A 20606-nucleotide genomic window follows, 5' to 3' on the forward strand; every position below is an offset into this window, starting at 1 on the left:
TTTGTTTGGACGAAAAATATTTTCTATCGAAATACATTTTTTAGGAAACTTTTTAAAAATATATATATATATATATATATATATATATTTCTATGTTTGGTAGTAGTGGTGGTGGGACGAAGGTAGAGTTGATGGGGTGGTGGCAACTGTGATGGTGGTGGTGGTAATGTGGTGACATGAATAGTTTAGTTCAAAACATTTTTTATCTAAACAAACTTATTTGTTTGTTGATCATCAAAAATATTCAGTTGAATTTTGATTTTCATTGTACTACCAAATGCCAACAAATATTTTTTATCCAAACAAACGAAACATTAATTCTCTCTCTCTCTCTCTATATATATACAGTATATAGATATATATGTTATATAAAATGATAAGATAAATTCTCATTTTTTTTTGCCTTTAATCTTGTCAAAAGTTAAATCTATATTAATAATTAAGAATGGCAACGGGGCAGGGCAGGGTCGGGGACCACACTCTTCGTCCCCGATCCTCGATGGTGGAAATTTCTCCGTCCTCGGCCCCGATCCCCGACGGGGAACCTATCATAACCCCTAACAGGGATCGGGTTTCCCTGACCCCGAAAACTCCCCGGCCAAAAAAAAAAAATAAAAAAAATCAACTCCAAAAAATACAAGAACTCAACTACAACATCAACATCATTTTCATCATCTAACACATTAAGCAAATCTAAGCTTCGTTGATCAAAAAAAAAAAAAAAAGACCTGAGCTCAACATCTTCATCTTCATCTTTATTATTTTCCAGATCTGAAGCTCATCTTCATCTTCATTAACTTCTCAACAGATTTGAGCTCAACATCTTCATCTTCATTAGCTTCAGAGAGTAGAGGAGAACGGGATGAGAGAGTGAAGAGATGAAAGAGAGGGAAGACAGTTTCAGAAGAGAACGAGAGATGTGAGAGAGGGAAGACAGAGTCAAGATAGATAGATAGGATAGATATTATATTATATAACCTAAACACAACACAGTAGATATTATATTATGAAAAATGATTTTTTCCCTGATTTTGAGCCCTCCCGAACAGCCTGAATGAAGAAAGAGAGAAAGAGAGAAAGAGAAGAGGGAAGAGAGAGAGAGGGCCCCTCCTCCGCCTCCGCCGATCGTCGCAGCCCCGCCGTCGCCTCTGCCTCGCAGCCTCCGCCTCTGCCTCCGCCCCCCGTCCCGCCTCCAGCCTGATTTTGTTGGCCCTTCCAGTTCTTCTTCTTCTTCTTCTTCTTCTTCTTCTTCTTCTTCTTCTTCCAGTTCTTCTTCTTCTTCTTCCTCCTCTTCTTCTTCTTCCTTCTCTTCTTCTAATTTTCTTCTAAAAAAAAAAAAAATCAAAACAACGAAACGACGTCGTTTTTGGATTCGGAGGCCTCTCTTTCGAGCTACCAATCACTTTTGTTCTATTATATAACCTAAACATATATATATATATATATATATATATATACGGGAAAGTTTCGGGGCGGGGGCGGGCCAAGGCCGAGGGCAGAAAATTTATCATCGTCCCCGGCCCGAAATTGATTGGGGATTTAATTTTGAATACCATCCCCCGTCCCCACGGGAATATTTTTCAGAAAAAAACCATTCTAATCGGTGTCGGGGGGTCGGGTCCATGTCGGACCAAGTTGAAATTGCCATCCCTATTAATAATTGCGATATAAAATGGAAATTAAAATTAATTCTTCTTCCAAACCAGTATTGGAAGAAGAAACTAAAAAACCATGAATTTATTTATTTAGCACTTAACATTGGTTTGTTCATCAGCAATATTGTTCATATTCTTGTATTTTTATGCCAGACTTTTCTTCATACTCTACAAAAATAAAAATAAAAATAAAAATCATATTTTACAAACTATATAAACCCTAGATTAGAAATAGACTTGGGAGAAAATAGTGATGAAGCATCCAATTATAACTTGGTATTATCTTCTCTTAATATTGGCAGAAATATGAAAAGTTGCAACCAGAAGATAATCATTAATAATAGGAATTAATTAATATTACAAGAGCACCGACTATATCAACCTAATTATACATCAATGCTTCAACTACAAAGGAAAAGGAAAAGAAGTAAAGAAGAAGAACAATAAGTTCTCTTTGGGCTAAGAAAATTGAAAGATCATATAATGATATGTACATCCAATCAAAATTAATTAATAAACATAACACACCAAAAAAACATAGACACAAACAATGTCCCAACCTTCTTTATGTCGGGTTCAAATCTCGAGAAACTTGGCCCTGCCATCTGCATAACAAAAGAGTGAAAGAAATTCAAATAAGATTGCAACAATATTAACCAGTGAAGAAACTTGTATTAAAACAGAAATTAAAAAGGGTGAAACTTGCATCTGAGCCTCAAGCTGAGCCACACTGGCAAGTTTCTAAATTCACAGGAACATGGCATCCTGATGAGGAGCCAGAAGGACTTGGATGAAGATTAAGGATTTAGTTTATAGTTAATTTTCTTAATGATATAAAATGATTTATCATTGATAATTATTGTAGTTTTTATTTTTTGAAACTTTTTTAATTGGGGTTTTTGGATGTATATAAATAGGCTATTATGTAATAGGTTTATTCAGATTATCATATTGAATTGAGTGGAAATTTTCTGATAAGATTAGAGAATTTGTCTTTCTTTTTTTCTTTTTTTATTTTATTTTCTTTAGGTGTGGCTTTTCTTTTCTTTTCTTTTCTTGGCGGATTGCAATGCCAAAGAACCTTACAATAAGATGATACTTATAATTTGATCTTTGAAGATGTTTTCTGTTATCTATCTGACACACAACCCCAACAAAAGGAGGGGACAGAGAAGGAAAGAAATAAACAAACAGAACTTATTGAGCACCGTAAATTTTCATTAGATACATGTATTTACAGGTTGGACTATAATTGTTGTGCAATCATTTACCATTTGCAAGACATGGGGTCTTGAAAAATGGGGTGTTTCTCGAAAAATGGGGTGTTTCTCGAAGCATGAGTGCTCAGATGCATAGTTGTGTGTATTAAATTTGAGAATCAAAACAGATTATCAATCACACTGACAAGACGAACCTTGAGAGCAAGAACTTTGCTAGTGAGCTTAGATTGGCATTCGAATGAAATTCCTTATTCGGTTGCTTTTTCCTGCTATCAACTTCAGGATTTGTATTCTCTGCCTGTTCAGGAGCCATCTCGCCCTTGGTAAAGATGCGAGCTGCCAGCTCCTGCAGATCTTTCAATGAAGATTCCTTCGAACTGCATGCAATTTCTACTACTTGAGTAACTTAGGATAAATATATGAATAATGATCACCTTTTCAAATATTATATAAAAACATAGCTAGATAAGAATATGAAAGAATTCGCAAACCTTCCAAGCCGATGAAGCAACCTGGTGACAAAAACTTCACTAGAACCTGGCTTCATGCACTCCATATCCATGAGTGAACTTGACACTGCATGCACGACTGGCCCTTCTGAATCATCGGCAATGGCCTATATTTGCAAACAAGTCATAGGAGGTAAGGCATTGCATCTACATGCCTTGTTTGTAGCATTCTCTTAAAGCACTCAAAACTCCAATGAAGATATTATTGTTGCATAGGATACTAGCAATGGGAAAAATCAACATGCAAGGGGATTTTGATCCAACGGATTTGCAGATTATAGAAAAATTACTCAGAGCCACAGTTTCTGTGACTAGGCTAAAACAATGTTTCATACTTTATACATAGAATCATAGCCATTGATTCATATTAATAGCTTCTTCAAAACATTTTACAACATCTGTATTACCAAGAAGTTATAGGGCACAGATAATCTCAATTAATCATCAATTTTTGTCTAGTTGACCTTCTCTTGAAAACTAGAACTAGGCTCTTCAGTTTTGAATTTGACTAGTTATTCCCCTGATAAAATAAAATGTTTCTAGGGAATTTCATTTTCGAAGGAGTGTTTGGGACCAAGGCTAAACTTGCTGAGCCACAGATCTATATAAGCAACAAATTCTAGTGATGGTTGAAGTCGATCCAAAATCAATTTGCCAATACAATTTCTCTACTCAAATAGAAATATCGAACATGGCATGCCATGTCATGATCTCCAATGATCTTGGATCCATGTGTCAATCTTAGGAGGTGAAATGTGGACCAGTCACGGATCTCCACATGCTCTCCTCCGAAGTTGAGCCATGTCGGTCAAAACTAATGTGAGCACTGCCCTAGCCTCAAGCCTAGGCACTGAGGGACATTCTAGAGGTATATCCTAATCCATTTGACTAGACATGCTAGAGTTGAGGATTCGTTTCCCATTCTCCTTTGGACTTATACATTGACAAGTCATAGAAAAAGAGATTCCAGACAATGATAGGGACATGCAGAATGCTCCATACTTAATACCTGAGGAGCACACCCAACCATCGTTCTAGTCACTAAGACCCCTGAGGCCTTTTGAGTATTTCAGCACCACTACCAATAGTAGCTGCTACCTCCAGACTCTGGACCAAAGAGGACAAGTAACCTGTTCCCTTCACCTGAGTATGTGACACTGCACTCAAGTGACCTGGCTTCCAAAGCCCAACCCTCATATAAATAGGTCACCACCTCCATGCATGTGATGAATTTTGTTCTTCCCTTCCGACAAGCTCTCCACTACCTCTCTCTGTTCATCTAAGATTGCCTTAGCTCTCACCTTTTCCACCTTTGGCGGTCCTACGCCTACGCCATCTCAATGCTTACCATAACTTCCAAGAGGGCTCCACAACCAACCCACTCATCACCCACCTTCCACAATCATCAATGGGTTTACTGGAAGACATGAAGTCTTTATCAGGATGTATAATCTTTTCTCCAGACAACTGTAATTCATAACGAACCCGTTTTTTATTTGGATAAGAAATTGAATTTATTGCACAAAATGAGATGCACAAATTACAAATACTATTGGCCCAGATACTCCGCTTTCATGACATTCAGCTAAGCAGCCCCCACAGATATTAGATTACATTTGAAAAGACTACAACAATTGAGTAATGCATGTTTACCCATATAACATAAGATTGGATTGGAATCTCTAGCACTTACATCTTTTAGTGAAGGGATTAGCAACATTGATAATGGAGCCGATAATGAAGCTGCAACAACTCTGGCATTGTCTTCCTCATCACTTGCTTGGCGTGATCTTTGAAATACTTTTTGCGCATCAAAGAAATCACGAGAATGTCTGAAAGAGAATTTCAATTTCAATTAGAATTGTCAAAAATAAAAAATCGACTTCCTTTTCTAAACCAAAAAACTATTATGAACTTGAAATAACATGTACCTTGAAGAATCAGAGCTATTTGTTGATTGTTCTGATTTTCTACTTTCTTGCCCATCCCTATTGACCTTGCTCAGTGCAGACCTTTCCCGAGCATTTCCTTTCCTTAATCCTCCTTGAATTGCAGCCTTTGCCTGAACAAAATACATTATAGAACCTTTTAACACAAACCAGCACTATCATACAAGTAATAACCAGGATTTATCAGAACCAATCAGGATAATGTAAAAGGAAAAGGTGGCAATCAATGAGGAGAATAAAAGCCAGCAAGTTGAAATTGACAAAGATAGTGGAATTTCAAGGAGGAGAAAGATATGGATGTTTAGAGGTGAAACTTGATAACACAGGATTTCCACATACAATTCGAGAGACATTCATAATTTTCTGAGATCCATTAATAGTGGTCAATGCATTCACTAAATCAATTGACAACAAGAAACTATCTGTTGTCCTCTCTTCTTTCTCAAAAAATTCTAAAAATATGCTCACAATCTAATTTGAATAAATGAAAATAATATTATAACAACCTCAGCAAGGTTCATCGTGCTGTCTTCAGATGCACTTGAAGTTCTTTCTTGGATACCCAGTTTAGGCTTTGGAGTTCGAGGAGAATCTGAATCATGTTGTCCACGGTAGACAACAGTGCCACTGGTGGAAGAATCTTCAAAAGAAGCATATGTGCTACTAGACTAGAAGGGAAATTGAAAACTGGTCAATTCAATTGCAAGCACAGCATGAGGAAAAAACTTTCGTCAACTCAGTATTTCTTCATCTCAACCAAATGGTGATCTTACCAAAATACTTCGGTCACTAAACAGAGAGGATGACTGAACTCTAGGAGATCGTACAACGACAGTTCCAGTTCCACTCATTGATAACTCTTCCTGTAAATTGAACACTTAAAACAACTCAGAAGATAAGGGAGTTTATAAATATACTAATGATCCAAAACATAACAAATTCCCAAAACCCTGCAAGTTGACTAAATTTTATGCCAAGACATTTCATCTCAATTTTTCTTTAGCCCATTAAATTTGTGATGAATTTGATCTAGTGAACTCAGAGGTGACAAGATTGCCAGCCCACCCAGCAGCAAAGTTGAAAAGTTTTCAAAAGATACTGTTTATCTTGTTTATATATATATATATATATATATTCGATCACCAACAAAGAAGAAATTATATTAGAGAACACACAACATATTTATTTGTTAGATTTTTAGACGAACTGTCCGATCAAACTACATGTACCCAACTCCTAGGAAAGACGCTTCATACCCCTATAGTTTGGTACCTGGCACAAACCAGCTTGATCTGAGTGTCACAAGCACTCATGCAGGCATCAAATACCCTAGTCAAACATTAGAATGTGAAGGTCCTGGCAGGTCCTGGCTGACACAGCAGACAATCATGTAAGCACTACCTTTTTTTATAACTCGGTGTTTCACCTTCTCTCAATTGTATAGCGAGAATGGCTAACCTCTCCCTGCTCAAAGCAAGTAGTGTTGTGCCATCTCCATTCTTCATTCAACTTAGTAGCCCCATTTCTTGGTCACCAAAAGACAGGAGAAGGGCAGTCTAAAGTTCATAGCCACTTCTACTGTTTAGTCACAACATTTTTCAGGCTCCAAGAGAGAGAGGGAGAGAGAGAGAACCTTACATCTTCATGGTAAAATTCGTATTTTTCATCAAGATATTGATCTCTAGCATCTTTCTCAACTTCATCATAAAGCACACTTCCAGAAGCAGAAGGCCACTGATTACCACCATCTGGTGCTTTTCTTGGAACACCTTGTTTGTGTGAAACCTCTGGTTTCCTTTCTCTAGCCTGAGGCGGCTTTACAACACTTCGCACTGTTCCAGTACTAGCATTATGTGATCCACCAATACTGAAGTCCCATCCAGCATTGTTCAAGGTTTTCCCCTGGCTACTGTAATTAAATACCAGTTAGCCAACATTTAACTAGACAACAAGCCTACAACAAGCACCTGACAGATTCAACCCACCTGGCTCGGACAGTTCCTTCACCTTTTGGGTCTCTTATCACCTTCATGGTACCAGATGCCTCCCCTATAGGACCATTTCCAGAGGTTTCTTCATCTTCCTTTAATTGGAACTTAGGTCGCTCTCTGTCAAAATAACAAAAATCGGGAGCAGATCACTATGATAAATAAGTTAACAAGGGCAATCATATATTAATGAGGTTGAAATTTTGATCAATATCTCCAACACCTATCAATATCTATACAAGTCTATATATTGATATCAAAATCCAGTATTTTGAAGCACTTAAATATCTAAAATTTCTTCCAAGAGCGAAGTTAATATTAATGCCTCCATTATGTCATGTGTTTTGAATCCCAAGTGTGTAAGTCAGTTTGTTTTTGCATGTAACTCCAAATGCTATAGCCACACTTCCAAAGTACATTGCTAAAAAATGAGACGATAGCAACACAACACACCTTATTCTCTCCAAAAACCTTGGATTCTTCTTAGCATTCCTGATAAAACGGTGCTTTAGAAGTTCCTTGGCACTTGGCCTCTGAAATTAATAAGATATGAGATAGCATGAGAAAATCTACATGTAGCAAAGATCAAACTTAACAATGGACAATATGTCAAAATCTCATCCATTCCAACAGTAAAGTTTAATAGGCAAAAAGTGGAGATGAGCAATTCGTTCTCTATCAAGCTGAAGCATAGTTTTATAAAGCTTACTTATCAAAAACTGTTGATCCTTTAATGAACTATAGAACGAATTTTCTCGATTCCAAACATCTTACAGAAATGTTTAAATCTCAGTGAATAAAATCCTGTAAAACAGATTCAAAAAATGAGGCAATACCATTGTGTGCACTAGTAGTCTGCATACATCTCAAACATTTATTTTTAAGGCTTTAGGTGTGAATTTCCCAACCATAAGCATGTTGGAAGATGTGGCATGCACATCATAAGTTTCTAAGAATACTGACTCAACTTCTAGAAGGGCATGCATAAAAAACGTTCCACAAATTGTCAAACTTTTATCTTATGGCTCATCTCAAATCAACGAAGCTGGTTCCAAAACAAGTTTCACTTGTGATTATAAATCCTAGCATTCATGACAGACAGCAGAAAACAAAAGGGGTCATAAGTTAACCTAGTCCAAGGACATGGCATTGTCAATATTACCAATGCAAATACTGAAGCTCCTTTAGGTGTCACAAACTCTTGTCCTAGCTCATCAAACAACAATAACAATGAGATTCTGAACATCAATTTAATCATAAACGCACATACATTCCATGTCTCAAAACAATGAAATATAATTTCAAAATGATGCTGTATCTTGTGCACCTGAAATGCCAATCCAGACCCTAGAAAACATAAATTCTAAGACATTTAAAATTTTAACCTGGCATCTGCTACAAAGATGCATCAGCCAAATAGATGCATCTAATATATTCACAGAGAATACTATGCAGTTCGTGTCAGTACCAGGTGCCACCTGGTTGCCAAGTCGAGCAAACTTGTTGCCCATACCACCACCATCACCCCCACCCCCCCACCCCCCCCCCCAAAAAAAAAAAAAAAAAAAAAATTCACATAACAGATGGCCTTACCACAATCAACATGTTTGGTGAGTTGATGAAATGGAGGCCAAAGATGGGGGAAGTGGTTAGAGGTGGTCGAAGGGGAGGGAGAAGGGGACGAAAACTTGTTTTGAAAAGTAAAAACCTTTTTTTGTTTCCTCAAATTTTGAAATTTTTTAACTCTTTCCTTGTTTTGGAAACAAAAAAAAGTAACAAAATATATTTCTGTTTACAGCTTCCAATTTTTTGAAAATAAGAACAAAAAATAGAAAACAAAAATGTTACCTAATGGCCCTTAAAATTAAAAAAACAATTTAAAAAAAATTAAAAAGAAAAGAAATGAAAACTGGTCATAAGCTAGGCTGCCTAACAAACCTTAAAAACTATACAGTTCATAGTGCACATGGCTCCCACTTACAAAAGGATCTTGAAGAGGTAGTAAGTAGGTAACCTTCTCCCCACTCTCTTGTGAGAGCTTGATTCTCTTAACTCAAACCCATGCCACAATGCTAGGAGTGGATAGCAGTTGCCATCACTCTAGGTCACAAATTCACAACCCCATGATTTTGTGTCCTCTTTTTATCCATTTTGTCATACATGATCTAACATAAATTATGTAGATGTCAAGCATGAGGGAGAGCAACTATATGTTAGTAAAGATTTTGTTTTTATTATTGTAAGTATATTTTAGGAATCCAGGCCACGTGTGTTAGTTAACTAGTATCCAAAATGAGTGCAACACAATGTCAAGTATGAATATCAAAGATTGTTATTGGAAGTATACATGGAGACATGGCACCAAAAAGTGCTAAAAGGCCCAAAAATTCTCTCAGTATGTTTGTCTAGACTAAAAAGGGAACTCCACAAAGTTCAACAATTTTTTTTCTTTTTCATTTTTCATTTTCTTTTGGGGTGGGGTATGTGGGGTTGGCTTGGTTGGGAGCCAATTCAATCCCCAAAGTTCACATAATGCCTTGTCCCCTAAAACTACGAATGCATATATAAAAACGATAACAGACTTTTTTTTTCATTGTGAAGCCTGCAAGAAGAGGCAGATCAAATTAATTGTTACTGATCATAAGAAAAAGATCAAATTAAACACAACCCAACACAGCACTTCTCAACCATTTAGGATTTTCTATGGAAAGTGAACTACATAGGAAAATAGCTCTTAGCAAGAACATCCAGTGTTGTGAATGACCCATAAGTTTCTCCATAATCTACACCACAAAATTTCACAATGAGATGAGTAAAAAAAAGGCAGGAATTTTGCGGGCATAGGTACCTACCTCAGAAGGAACCTTCTTTAAACACAGGGAAACAAATTCTTTCATAGGACGAGAAAAATGTTCATCCAACTGCACAAGAAAAATTAAATAACTCACTTTAATTGAAAATTTTATTTATTGCATATGGAAATTGTCTAATAATCAAAATCAAAAAACAAGAATGATTAGTCAACATGACATCGAAGAACCTCTTAAAAGAAAGAGGGCATTTGGTGCAGGAGAACACAAGACAAAAGGAACAAATCAAATAATACAAAGCAAACCTGTGGAGGATTTTCCCGAGGAATAATGAAAAGAACCCTCATTGGGTGGAGATCCGCAAGTGGAGGTTCTCCTTTTGCCATTTCAATTGCAGTTATCCCCAGAGACCAAATATCAGCCTGCACAAGCAAAGGTTGTCAGCATATGGCAATTACTCAAAGCTCAGCAAGGCTACAAATGGCAACTGAGAGGGAGGGCCAGTTGATAGCAATGATGGACATAGTACAAAAAAAAACAACTCCAAAAAATCAAAAGGACCCAAGGGTACTGCGCCAAGATATACCTTCTCATTGTATCCTTCTGTATTTTGAATTACCTCAGGAGCCATCCAAAATGGTGTTCCTACAAAAGTCTGTCAATGTTAAATGCATTAGTGATGCCCTTGATGATTAGAGTGCAAGATTTCCATCCAATCATAGAGGACAAGAAAATCATGGAAATAGTTTTAAAATGCAGAACCTCTAGAAAAATACTCATCAGGTTCTTGGATAGTCTAAGAAGATGGGAAAAGGTATATGTATATAATGTAGTGAGGCAGAAGGCATAATGTCTTCAAACCAGACACAAAAATCTCATGCATCACATACTAGACAAATCTCCAGTAAGAGTTATTATTTCATATTTAACTAAATTAAGCAAAGACAAAGTTTAGACCGATAGGCTCAGTGTTGATGGGAAACCAGGAAGGCAATGCGCAACTGCTAAAGAGAGGGGAAAACAAAAAAGGGAAAAAAAATTACTAATCAGATAATCATATATAAGAGGATGGGCTGGAGCACAACATGGAGTTCTCTCTCTGGAGTTCAAAGCTTCCCTCTCTAGAGTTTTCTCATGGTATCTAGCTGTGGAGAACATGGATTCTTATGCCACAGAAAACCCAATTTCTTCACTGAATTAATCTTATGGGGTTGTTCTAGTGATTCAACCAGTGTGCTATTTGTTTACTATTTTTCCTTTGGGTTTTGTTTACCCTTTGGCCATGTTTGATTGGGGGTTTGGGAGGGTGGATTGGACTACCAATCTGTGAGACCACCAAACCCTTGTTTGGATGCAACAAAATGTCATAGGAATAGTAGTGAAGGAGGCTTAGTAATCCTCCTATGTAGGGGGATTAGCTTAGGTGAATTTTAGGTGAGATTAGGAAAATAATGAGGGGATTGAGTCTATTTTATATAAAAAAATTAGTTTTTTAATTTTTTTTTTTTTTTTTTTTTTACCAAGTGCACCTATTTATTTTAATATTTGTTTTAGTTTTTTTTAATATAGAAATAATTTATTTATCTATTTTATATAAAAATAATTTAACAATCCCATCACTAATCATCTCGCACACTATCATCAAAACAAACACACTTTTACTTAATTCCCTCACTAACAATCCTCTCACTAATAATCTCATCCAACCTAATCCGCCAAACAAGCATGCCCTTTGTGCCTAGACAGTCTGTTTCAGGAGGGTGTTTTAGTGCTGGTGCTTATTACTTGTTGGTTTCCTTTTTCCTCTTGTGAAATCATCATAGCTAGGATGGCTTATAGTTCTTTTGAGGCTCAGCTAAGCATGTATAGCTAGAGTATGCTATCTTGCTGACCTATCTTTGTTTGATGGGGTGCATGCCTTTGTGCCTTTAGACTCTTATTTCCTCTTCATTCTCTTTTCCTAATCAGGTGAAGTTGAGTGGCTCTTGAAGCAGAGTGTCATGCATGACACCGTCTCTGGTTACAGTGTGCTTATGGATGGGATGGAGAGTTATTGGAGTTTGGCATATGTGCCTTGCTAGCTGGGTTTTTGGGTTCCTGTTTTGTTACCTTCAGTGGTGACTGGTTTTTTTGGGCTTGCTGATGTTTGAGTGCAGCGATATGATTAGTCCAATGCTCTTATGAATGGAACTTATTAGCTGGTTGGTTTAATTATCTGGTCGCCCACAACTGGCGTTTCAGACTGATGGGCCAATGCCCTCACTGTTTGGACTAGGCTCAACCCTCATGTTTGGGATGATGATTAGGTTTTGTGGAGAGAGAGGTCAGGGGTTGCAGCTTGTCAAAACTATGAATCAACTGAAGCACTGCTGCTGCAATAGCTGTATGTGAGGAAGTTGTCCGTTGCCCACATGAGGTTGTACAAGTAGAGACCTGGGAATGAGTGGAGTTGACTGGATTTTACCCCAACTACCACTCAGCCTTAATCTTATGCGTACACATGGCAGGTTTTAAGTTAAATGGGTTGACCTCTTAGTTTGTGCGGACTTTTTCCTGCACTCCTCTGTTTGGGATTTTAAACTGGTTACGGTTTAACCAGTAGGTTTACCTATCTTGTTTGGTTACCAAAATAGTGTGTTGGCTTGTTGAGCTGCTGATGTGCCATGTGAAGATATTTCTAAAGATGATATATGTGGGTGAACTGAAGAGTCATCAGTGGTATCTGTCGTGTTGGTGGCCACCTGATTTTCTTGTGAGTTCCTCTTGGATGGTCCATTGTGTATGCTTGGTGCATGATAAGTGATGAGTGCCTCACTGGGGCATGTTTGGATGAAAAGTGTTTCTTATCATTTTCTTGTTAGCCTAAGGCTTGTGAGGTCTTTATGGGTAGTGTGTACCTATGGGTATCTGTTTTTAGGTACATTGTAGCATCTTCTTTTTTTTATATCCCCCCCCCCCCCCCCCCCCAAAAAAAAGGATGGGCTGGTGCACTGTTGAGAAATGGAAAGGGGAACAATTAAAAAGCAGCAAGTCAGTTTGACTTGGTCAAACCCCCCCAGCGCCCCCCCCCAAAAAAAAAAGGATGGGCTGGTGCACTGTTGAGAAATGGAAAGGGGAACAATTAAAAAGCAGCAAGTCAGTTTGACTTGGACAAACTTTGATAACAAACAAAAAATGCAGAAAGAACCAAAAATGGTCTTCCTGATCTTTGATCAAGAATGATCTCTAAGAGATAGCAACAGTACCTTTCTTCTTGAGATAGTCCTTGTTAATTGTGCAGAAACACCAAAGTCAGCAACCTGTAACCACATCAAAAGCATGAACTTGAGCAAAACCAGAAACTAGTGCCTTTAAGTCTTGTTAGCTTGATATACATTGTTGGGCCTATTTTCTAATAGTGATCTAACATGTATCGGAGTTTTGGTTGGTTTCAATAAGTCCTGGGTTCAAGTCTTGTTATCACCCCCATTATTCTTGTTAATTGTGCACTCTGTTCAACATGTGCTGTTGCAGCTGTTTAGTTCAGTCTATTTGCCTCTTCAAATGTGAGAAGGAATCACACGTGAGCAAGAGTGTCAACTTGATATAAATTGTTGGGCTCATGTCCTAAAATCCTAAGCTTTTGGGATAATTGGTGATCTAACTAGTCCAATTACAATTTGTATAATCTTCAGCCAATTGTTCAGGCTCAGTTGCAAGTAATTACAGACAACAATCAACTTGCTTGAGCATAAATTATGTACCTTAACATCCCCATTCTCTGTCAACAAAATGTTTGCCGCTGCCAAGATTATAACACACGTCTTGTCAGCACACAAGCATACATAGAAGAGGCCCGAAAGAATTCATATACATATGTAATAACCACCAATAAGGAAACAATTAGTTTTTAAAGGACATCATACCAAACACATCTTCTAAAAACCTTAGATTCATGAATTTTTCATACTATCATAGAGATACTGATATTAAAAAAATCTTGAGAAGAACCTTTAATATCTCTGTGGATTTTCCCTTCGTTGTGGAGATATTCAATGGCATGAAGCAAGTCGCGTAAAATGCAAGCTATAGACATCTCATCCAGTGGCTGACCTGGTTGAATCTGCACAAGCGCAATCTGCATTAGCACCTAAAATAGTACTTCATATATACATTGAATAAATCCATATATACGTACACATTCAGAGGAAAAGGGGAACGGAAAGCATGCCCTTTGATTGAGTGACAATTTCAGGAAAATCCTTATCTATGCCAAGATGCCAACATCATACACCATTTCTTTTTTAGGACTAGGTGTATGTATCTAAAGACAGGATCAATCTGGTTTTCTTTTATTTTTATTCATTCCAATGTGCAACGCTGGACAACATTATATCATTTCTTTTATCGGTGCTGATGTGCAGTACAATAATTATTCAGCCAATTTTAGTATATTTCTTTTTCTTCTTTATTACTACACAATTATTGTAAGACTCAAGTACCTATGACTATCTTTAGATACATAACCATAGCATTGATTCCACAATTGACAAAACCATAAGAACAAAAAGAGAAAAAAGAAAGATCACAGGATATTCTGCTCTGAATATAATCATTAGCTGGACAATCAGAAAGGAATAAAAGCATTGAAAAAGAGGTGTTAACTATGTTTTGCCATTTGTTCCTCTGAACATATGACACCAATTATTTGCTGCCGGGGCAGGAGCTAAGGCCTAGAGATTGGTAAGTTTAGGCAACATAAGGAGATTGGAATTGATAAACTAGGAAAAAAAATACATAAGCATTAATTGAACATTATGAAGCCAACAGCAGTAACATACTAGATCAGCAACAGAACCACCAGCCATGTATTCCATTATTATCCATAGTTTGGTTTGGTGAAGGTAGGATCCATAGTATTCTGTTATATACATTGATCGACATTGTTGTAGAACTGCTATTTCCTAGAGAGAGGAAAATTTGATTAAGATAAGAAACATGATTATTTATTTGCAACAAATTCAATCAACAAGTTCATCACATTTGCTATGCAATACCTTCTGAATGTCATCAATTTCATCTTCTCTGTGGAAGACAAATTCCAAATGTCAAAATTAGTCTAATAAAGAGTAATAATCACTGTACAGATGAGAGAAGCATGTTATGCACTCCATAGATACAACTTCCAATTATTACCACGGAAAAATACTGTAGCAAAAGGGGAAAATCATGTTAATATTTCAAATCAAACATAGTACTTCAATTCTAAATTACAAAGCCAACGGGAGTCAAAAGTTGATGGGGAAAAAATGTCAAAATTCTGATACACTTCCAGAATCTGCTAAGCAGTGAAGCTGAGACATGGCATGTGAGAAGCACAGATATTGGAGAAGCTCAGTTATTGATGGCTTTAACATTCCAGTGCTTGTCAAGGTTTTTTATCAGGAAAAAATCTCAGGATGAGTAAAAGAAAAGAGCAAAGCCCAATTAATTGGCATCCAGCTTATTGCATGTAATAATAGCAAATTAACCGCCTGCCTCAACTTTATGTATTTAAATGATTTCATTTAGCATACTACTCTATCAATCAATCAACTCTTCACAAAATCCCAAACGTGTAATTAGGCCACAGAAACTGATCAGATATGTGCACCTCTCTGATATGTCTAAATCCTTTACTGTGCCTTTTTAAAAATTCATGTAGGGGTATCAGATAGATCCAGGCATCTTATGTTGCAATGCCAGTAATAGTTTACACCACAAGAATGGTGATGCAAGTCTTTTACAAACAGTTTTTAGCAGCAATCAAACACTTACTGGTAGCTTTACAGGAAAAAGAAACCTCCTGAAACACAAGTTTACTCTAGAGAGAAGTATAAAGGACTGACCTAAACTAAAGCATAAATAAGCAGACATAATTAAAGCTATATACTCACGATTCTTCCAAGTCAATAACTTTAATAGCAACCACTTTGTTAAGCTCATTATCAAACCTGCAAATCAAGAAAGTTACTACCTTAGTATGCAAACAGATCATCAAATTATGTCATATACGAATTTCATAGATCACCAGAAAATCTTCAATGTGTATAAAGGCATGGGACAAGCCCCGTAATCTGAACCATATTTACCCATTTACTTCGAGTGTAGTCAAGGCTAATCTTGAATCATGATAAAGTTTCGTGGAAAAGTTTCATGTAGCTTCAGTGCAGACACGGTCTTAGTATTTGGCAGAATACAATGAACTAATATGTTCATGCCAATGTTTACTATAGCATGGATCATTAGTATGATATATGCTTATGTAGGCATATTGATGAACTAAAATATTTGCCTCTGTTGCAAATATAGTGGCTTCTTGTGAGACACTGTGATTTGGGATGACAGGCTTCATTTTAGTTACTGGGTCGTGAGATTCATAATATGTTCATGTCAATTCTATACATGTGCCGCATCAGTTCCACAATATAATTGATATAATTGTTAGGGTTGTGAGCTTCGCCTATCAAAGATCACAAAATATGATAGTTTTGACTAGCTAATACACTTGGTGGGTTAGATTCGAGCCATTGTGCCATGGTGGGTTAGATGCATGCATTCCCTCAACAAGGCATGCTTGGAACCCTCCCACTCAGCTCGTTCGAGTAGCTCTTCACCAAGGCATCCTCAGACTTCCGGCGTGCTCTCTCTCCGACCGAACATGCCACCTCCATTATATTTAGCTAATTGGTCCTTCGGTTGAGACACATATTCTTAAGTACTTCAGCTCGCTATACTTCTAAGTTGTACCTTAACGCCACATTGCTTACCTAGGCTGGGAGTGGGGCCTAGGAACCCCACTCAATAACACCAAACGACGTGACTTGGAGGCAAGAGTTGAAGAATTGTCAAGGTTGCCTAGCTCTCCACTACCACTCTCTCTTACTAAAGGCTGCCACCACTCTCTTCTCCCCAGCTCCGATGGTCTTGCACCATCAATATGCCTACCATTTTCCCATAAGGTTCACTCCAAACACTTCATCACCGGTTACCATCCACATTTTGCTCCAATAGTGGAGAGTGGTACCTACCATGAATGGCACCCAAGAAGAGTAACAACCCTTCTTATGGAGGCGCCACTGCTTTTGAAAGTAGCTTGGAGGTTACTAAAGTCTCTTGGCAACAATCACCTTCCGATGTCTCATCGAATAATCAATCCTCCAACTTATTGTCATCAACTAGCTCCATTCGCTGACTAATAGCTTAGCCAGTGTGCACAAGGCCAACATATCCTCCTACAGATCTTGCTTAATGCAACAAAGAAGCATTGGTAATTCTCTGCCACCTGCACAACGAGCCACCCCACCAAGATGGTTCCAAAGTTAACCCCTCCACATTTGCCGACTATGTAACTAGGACCCCTCTCCCACTTGCAAAATGAATTCCTGTTCCAATTCATGCTTCATCCCCCCCAGTGGGAACACCATCAATAGGGATGACCTCTCTCGGGGTAGCCTCAGCTTCGATCCCACCAAATCCCATCTAGGCTCCTGCACGGGAACCAAAGTTTGCACTCAAGGTAAGAAACATGTGTGAGCCCTCCAATAGTCAAAGCCGTCCCAAACTCCTCTTTTACTTGACCTTGACCTTTGCCAATGATTGTCAGAATCATTGACACGCTTAACATACACAGATTAGACTGTAACCTCCATCTAATCTAACAGAGATCTTCAAATCTCTCACACACAAGACTTACTCTTGGTAGGCCAACCTTCCCCCTGGCTCCATCACATCTTGGGAAGACTTGGTAAAGAAGTATTATGTCATCGAGAAGCATCACACTAGAATGATGAAGATATGTTAACGTATGTTTGTCACTTTCGAGAACAAAAGATAGATGTTTACAACCCCATTTCTGAAGATCATTTGGTAAGAATATGCATCAAGAGGATGGGCACTCCATACAAGCTCCACTTGGTGACGTTCAATGAGCAACCCACCCCCACCCAAATCCCCAGCCCCCCCCAACAATGCCCACTGAAGTTGTTAAGGCACTCTTGGATGCCTGGGTAGAAGATGTAAAGGTAGCATTAACCAGAGCCTAAAAATCCCCCAACCCCCATGCCCACTGAAGTTGTTAAGGCACTCTTGGATGCCTGGGTAGAAGATTTAAAGGTAGTATTAACCACAGCCTAAAAAACCCCAATCTAGAAATCACCATGATAGTCTTGAGGAAGTGATCTACTGCTACATACATGTTACAATGATATAATCTTTAGACGCCCAATGTAGTATTAATTAAGTAAAGCAGGATGTCTCGTTAACAATAGGCTGGCTAATGGAGCCAAAAATAGAGAAATGCCAAATCAAACAATACACAGTAATTCCATCCTTTGATTTATGATGTTAAAGTGACTAAGATAGTGAGCGTGCAGAGACCCTAAAATTGGTTATACCCAAGGATCTAGTACTGTCTTGTGTCCTAGTCTTGCAAACAAGCAGTAACATGCTTTATGAATAAGTAACAATTGTAATTTAAGAGTCCAGTTTTGCACCTACACCAACTTTCAATAGGCTTAAAAAAAATGATTATGTTAAATTTTTATATACCCACAATAATTTTAAATGGGAAGAATGAATCATAATTCAGATGATGTTTTCATTATGAGTGAAAGAGAATCCATTTATACTAGACTACAACCTCTCAAAGCAGAATGTGAGGAATAACAGATTGTAATCAAATCATAACTACGAAACCGGTAGAATTTTTTATAGACTTACCCTTTATAGACATCACCAAAGGACCCCCTTCCAATCAGCTCCAAGTCACTAAATCTGGATCCTGTGGCCTCCACAAGAGCAGCCGCATCAGCCATCTTTACATACAGGCCCTCTCCCTCCTCAATCTCTAAGTAAATAAGCCAAGCAGACCAATCAAATAAACCTTCCCACTTCCACTTCACATAGTTGAATTCCCATATTCAAAGAGGTTGATATAAATTCAATGTGGGTTTCAGCCATCAAACCTGAAGCAGCGATAATATCAATAAGTTCATCAATTTATAAACATAAATACACACATAACAAGCAAAACCAAACACAATTTGAGATCTGGAAATTTATTAAAACAAAATTATATATCATAATGTGGGAAGTTCTTGGGGTCAAGTGAAAGCATTGAGTTGAGATATAAAACTGGAATTGTAGGTGGAGTGGGGAGTGCTAAAGTGACAGCCCAACCAATTCAGGTCATTCGAATACCACTTTGTGACAACAAAACGAAAGCGAAACAACAACGCAAAAACCGTGCCTTCAATGTGGGGTTTTAGGGTTCGTAATTGTTAGGGTTTGAGACTTACACGTTAATGCGGAATTTGAGAGACTCGTCGATGATGGTGGGTTTTTGTGGAAGTGAAAACAACGATACCGATCCAGAAGCACTCAATAAACCATGGATCTCTCTCTCTCTCTAAATATACACACAAATATATATATATATATATATATATATTTCTATCTGTATGTATGTATTTTCTCTCTCTAGGTTCTCACTCCTCTGCGTGTCGTCGTCCCCTCAGGGAGCCTCGCTGCTGTGCTCTCGGTGGCTAGAAGAAGAGATCGAGAAGTTGTTTCCAATGATGTTTTTGTCCCCCTGAGGTTTCAATCGTTAATTTTAATCATATAATTTGATTTAGGTCTGGACCGGGTACTTGAACCGGGCTTTTTTGGGGAAACCCTAGTGGTAAGCAAAATTATTTTGGGAAATAAAATTGTCCACTCGAATTTAATTGGGAAATATCATATTGATTATAAATATAAAATATAGTTACAAATCATTTTTTTTTCAATCATTACAAGAACTTCATAGTATTGGAGGAGGGAGATGGGGGACAATTCAAAATATTGTTATCAATGGAATTAGGGGTGGGGTACTTCCAATCAGAGATTTATCCAAAAATTAGTATTGCGGTAATTGAAAATCAAAATTTATGAGAAGTTGTTTAAAATTATTGAGAAATTAACATTTTATGATTACATTGATAATAATTCGTCAAGAGAGAGATTATTCAAGATAGATTGGAACCATTGATATTACGTTTGGGAACAGGTTATTTTAGTAACTTTTTGACTTTTTACGAAAAGATGTACAGAAAAGTAGAGAGGTGATGTGACTAGTTTTAGTTGGCTTTTTGACTTTTTGATTAAAATAGTCAGTCCCCAAACGAGGCCTTAGTGTCATTTTGGAAACATAGTAAAAAGTCACGTTTTTTGACAAAACAAAATCCTTTTGGGAAGTGTCAAAAACGCAGCTTTAAAATTACAAATTAGGACCTATGAAAAAAAAATAAAAAAATAAATCTCTTATGTTGGGTAAGGGTATTTTGGTCATTTAATTTGATTTGACACCATAAATAAATATTAAACTAAAAAATAAAAAGTCAACTTTTTATTCACTTCCCAAATCACTTTCAAAAAAGTCAAAAAACTTGATAAAAAGTCAAAAGTTAACTTTTTAT

At 37.4% G+C, this 20606-nt stretch overlaps 1 protein-coding gene across 4 annotated transcripts; it reads right to left on the reverse strand.

The window, feature by feature from the left end:
- Positions 1–1962: 1962 nt before the first annotated feature.
- LOC114319511 (Protein kinase superfamily protein) lies at positions 1963–19802 on the reverse strand. Of its 4 annotated transcripts, none has more exons than XM_028266535.2 (21): positions 19449–19802; positions 18871–19115; positions 16047–16103; positions 15168–15195; positions 14952–15074; positions 14122–14233; positions 13875–13912; positions 13377–13430; positions 10718–10786; positions 10437–10553; positions 10174–10242; positions 7775–7854; positions 7319–7441; positions 6972–7239; positions 6107–6196; positions 5840–6001; positions 5316–5446; positions 5078–5216; positions 3367–3491; positions 3070–3252; positions 1963–2260 (listed from the first exon to the last, which is right to left on the reverse strand). In XM_028266535.2, the coding sequence occupies exons 2-21, from the start codon at positions 18963–18965 to the stop codon at positions 2221–2223; spliced, it is 2103 nt and encodes a 700-aa protein (XP_028122336.1). In that variant the 5' UTR covers positions 18966–19115; positions 19449–19802; the 3' UTR covers positions 1963–2220. The 4 variants fall into 4 exon arrangements, with proteins under 4 accessions (XP_028122336.1, XP_028122335.1, XP_082740939.1 ...); XM_028266534.2 differs by having other exon boundaries at positions 6972–7242; XM_082884813.1 differs by lacking the exons at positions 14952–15074; positions 15168–15195 and having other exon boundaries at positions 19449–19743.
- Between the last annotated feature and the right edge of the window lie 804 nt (positions 19803–20606).

This window comes from Camellia sinensis, chromosome 8 (genome assembly GCF_055761805.1).
Source record: "Camellia sinensis isolate YWXY chromosome 8, ASM5576180v1, whole genome shotgun sequence".
NCBI lineage: Eukaryota > Viridiplantae > Streptophyta > Magnoliopsida > Ericales > Theaceae > Camellia > Camellia sinensis.

Bases quoted from the DNA above. Each gene is read 5' to 3' on its own strand.
- LOC114319511 (XM_028266534.2), bottom strand. From the start codon at position 18,965: ATGGCTGATGCGGCTGCTCTTGTGGAGGCCACAGGATCCAGATTTAGT. The intron at 10,243-10,436 runs GTTTGCTTTGTA...TTTCTTGTGCAG, and splicing joins CTCGGGAAAATCCTCCACAG to TTGGATGAACATTTTTCTCG. The intron at 7,855-10,173 runs GTAGGTACCTAT...TATTAATTTCAG, and splicing joins TAAAGAAGGTTCCTTCTGAG to AGGCCAAGTGCCAAGGAACT.